This window comes from Olea europaea, unplaced genomic scaffold (genome assembly GCF_002742605.1).
Source record: "Olea europaea var. sylvestris unplaced genomic scaffold, O_europaea_v1 scaffold1911, whole genome shotgun sequence".
NCBI classification, from domain to species: domain Eukaryota; kingdom Viridiplantae; phylum Streptophyta; class Magnoliopsida; order Lamiales; family Oleaceae; genus Olea; species Olea europaea.
This window is the reverse complement of record NW_019236924.1, coordinates 90899-93753: the sequence shown is the minus strand read 5'-3', so window position 1 is coordinate 93753 and position 2855 is coordinate 90899. Positions and strand designations below refer to the sequence as shown.

Below are 2855 nucleotides of genomic sequence, written 5' to 3'. Positions count from 1 at the left end.
GCGGAAAAGCCCACTTAGGGAATAATAATAAATAATAAAAGAGTTTATGCAGAAGAAGATAAACTGTTAAACACTAACCTGCTTATGCCCTCTTGAACCCAAGTGCGGGGTTGCAAAAGTTATGAAGTTCATGGGTTCTAGTCCAGCAATCCTTGCTTCATAAAACTGATCAAGGTGTTGCCCAGCAGTGTTAGCTCCCTCTTTTAAGAGGTTTTCAGGATCACTTGCAGATCTCGTTCTCGTAGAACATTCATATAGCCTCCCAATGGCATACCTTGCAACAAGTCCACCCAAGGAGTGAGCCACAAACGAAATTTTTTGGACCCCATGCCAACGTCTGACAACATCATTCACCTGCACCATGTAGTTTCAGATCATTTCAATAACAAGAAAGCTAAGATCTTGAGCTTTCTATGGAAATCCAGTAGATTTAAGAAAGAAACTATGATAAGCATTCTATTACTAAAGTACCTCTTCAGCTAGCCTCTCACCCATGAGATCAACGCCATCAAAAGTCAATCTTGAAGGGTTGCACTCGCTACCTACCATCAATTTATGCCAACAAAAATATTGTGCTCCTAATAAGAAACTTAAGTAAAAAGTTATTCTAAAAGAGAATATTCAAAATGCGAAATTTAGGTGATACATAAGTTATGTAGTTAACTAAATATAAAAGTCTCAGACTAGAGAAAAAAAGGATCAAAATAGTACTCTCTGCTCAGATAAGGATCGCACATCTAAAGCTAAATTCGAAGAAACAAGATAATCATAGTTAGAGTGTGAAAATGAATGTCTCGAAGTAGTATCTCGATACGCAAGTTGAAATGCTCAAAAGCAAGAGGAAAGCAGACAAACTTTAGTAGATATGCAAGGCTGGATCTATCCCATTTTGGGAATTAAGCAAAGAGGTCAAAGGTAGGGTATATACCATTTTTATAGGTCAACAAAAAAGGACAGGCTTATTGAATCGGATAGAATGGAAGTAGGAAATCCATTCACATTATCTTATAAATTTCCTTTTTCATTTCAGTTTAAAACTTGAGAGATAGTTATTTAATAGCATGCCATGAACCAAAGGCTACTCTACCCTGATTCTTAAGCACTCAATAGCAATGCTAAATGCAAATGAAGTTCTGTGATGTGATCTAATTCACCAGATAGGGAGACCAAACCAAGAGATAAACTTACGATGAACAATAACTTTATCAGGAAGCTGCTTCACAAACTGCTCAGCAGCATATCTCCAATCTGCAGCACTGAAGACGTGGAAAAAATAAAAATTTAGTAAAAAGTCGATAAAATTCGAGTGGCATAAGATGAAGATTATAGTCAAAACCCCCAAGTTACAAGGAAAGCTTTTCAGGTACTGTAGCATAACCCACCAATGACTATTAGGTTCCATGTATATAGTTCTTAATCTAATCATTTGGGTTTTGACTTCTAGATATTTAAATGGAGATGCATCCTCATCATAAAATTTTTGCAATTAAGTTGTTTGTTCAAGAGTCAATATAAATAAAGCATGCAAATAAGGCAAGTGCGGCACTGATTAATAAAACCTAGCAAATATGAAGTAATAAATAAAACAAGTGTAATCGCGAAGTTCTCTCATCCCGAAGACATGAACAAGTACAAAAAAATTTGAAATAAGAAATTCTTCCGTACAAATATAGCCGATTAAATATCCCAATAGATCTCAAGATCCATGGATAATAGTTCGTGCATTTTGATCAGAACAGAGCAGTTTCGATCAAACCATAATAAACCTCCTTCACACATTGGTTTTAACACTGCTAATTTGGCGCAAAGTTTAAGAAAGATCACCTGGCTACCACTGTTTCAATTCAAACTTACTCACTACTTTTTGTCACGTGCTTAAAATTAGGTATAAAGGCATAGGATGGACAATTCAAAATCCTGAGGGGGGGAGGAGGAAAAAATGAGTAAAGCAGAGGAAATTAGCTAACACCTTTACTTGACAAAATTTCATTTGCAATCATAATACCAATTATGAATCCCTAATCCTGGTTCCATTTATAGCTTAATCACAGTAGCAAATCATGTCATTCCTAGAAATGTAATTCACAAGAATCTAACTAATTTACCTGCCAATGATGCCATTTACCGTGATGACAAGATGGTCCGGCTGCATCTTAGACCCGGCGGCGGTGGCAGCGTCGTCAAAAACGTCTACACCGCCATTAACATACTCTGCTTCCACATTTTTATCCTTCTTTGATTTGTGCCCTAAGCACCCTCTACTCAATTTTCTTATCAAATCCATTCTTCCACTCTCATCCACCCACAACAGTCTAAAACCCTCTTTCTTTCTTGTCTTTCGAGTAAATCTTAAATTGAAATCCACAACTGGACAAGAAAATCTTGGAACTGATGAGATGGGTTTTGGGTTTGGAGTAGCATGTCGAAAAGGGATTTTGTTAATGGCGATCATACGAGAAGGCTCAATAAAAAGAGAGAATCATGAAAAGTTTAGAGAGAGAAAGAGGGAATAATAATGGAAGTGGAAGATTTTTATGGAGTTTAAAGTTTAAACTTAACAGATGCGTTGAAAATACTTGGGGTTGGAATTTATACCGTTATTTGGAGGGCTTCTTGATTTGGAATTGGAGAACTGTAACAGATTTTGACAAAAATCACGACAGTAGAAAAACAGATGGTGGCGTACTCTATAATATGATAAACAATTCCCACAAATTTCAAAAATTTTAAACGTGTTTTATTGGAATTTGGCACGTGATATTGATTAATATTGGACGTCTTTTCTTTTGAATATTGACTCTGTACTATCTAATCTATTGTTAACCATTGCAATTAGAAAGATATCGTTTGGCTGA

General features: G+C 36.0%; 1 protein-coding gene across 4 annotated transcripts in view; it reads right to left on the bottom strand.

Moving 5' to 3' along the window:
* Positions 1 to 2643, bottom strand: part of LOC111378976 — a 5828-nt gene extending 3185 nt beyond the window's left edge. The window contains exons 1-4 of one of the 4 annotated variants that reach the window (XM_023002281.1): positions 2106 to 2643; positions 1189 to 1256; positions 472 to 578; positions 79 to 354 (exon numbers count right to left, since the gene is read on the bottom strand). In XM_023002281.1, the coding sequence (XP_022858049.1) occupies positions 79 to 354; positions 472 to 578; positions 1189 to 1256; positions 2106 to 2452 (798 nt within the window). In that variant the 5' untranslated portion in view covers positions 2453 to 2643. The remainder of the gene's footprint in view (positions 1 to 78; positions 355 to 471; positions 579 to 1188; positions 1257 to 2105) is intronic. The other 3 variants (XM_023002283.1, XM_023002282.1, XM_023002284.1) reach the window with 3 other exon arrangements.
* Positions 2644 to 2855: the final 212 nt, after the last annotated feature.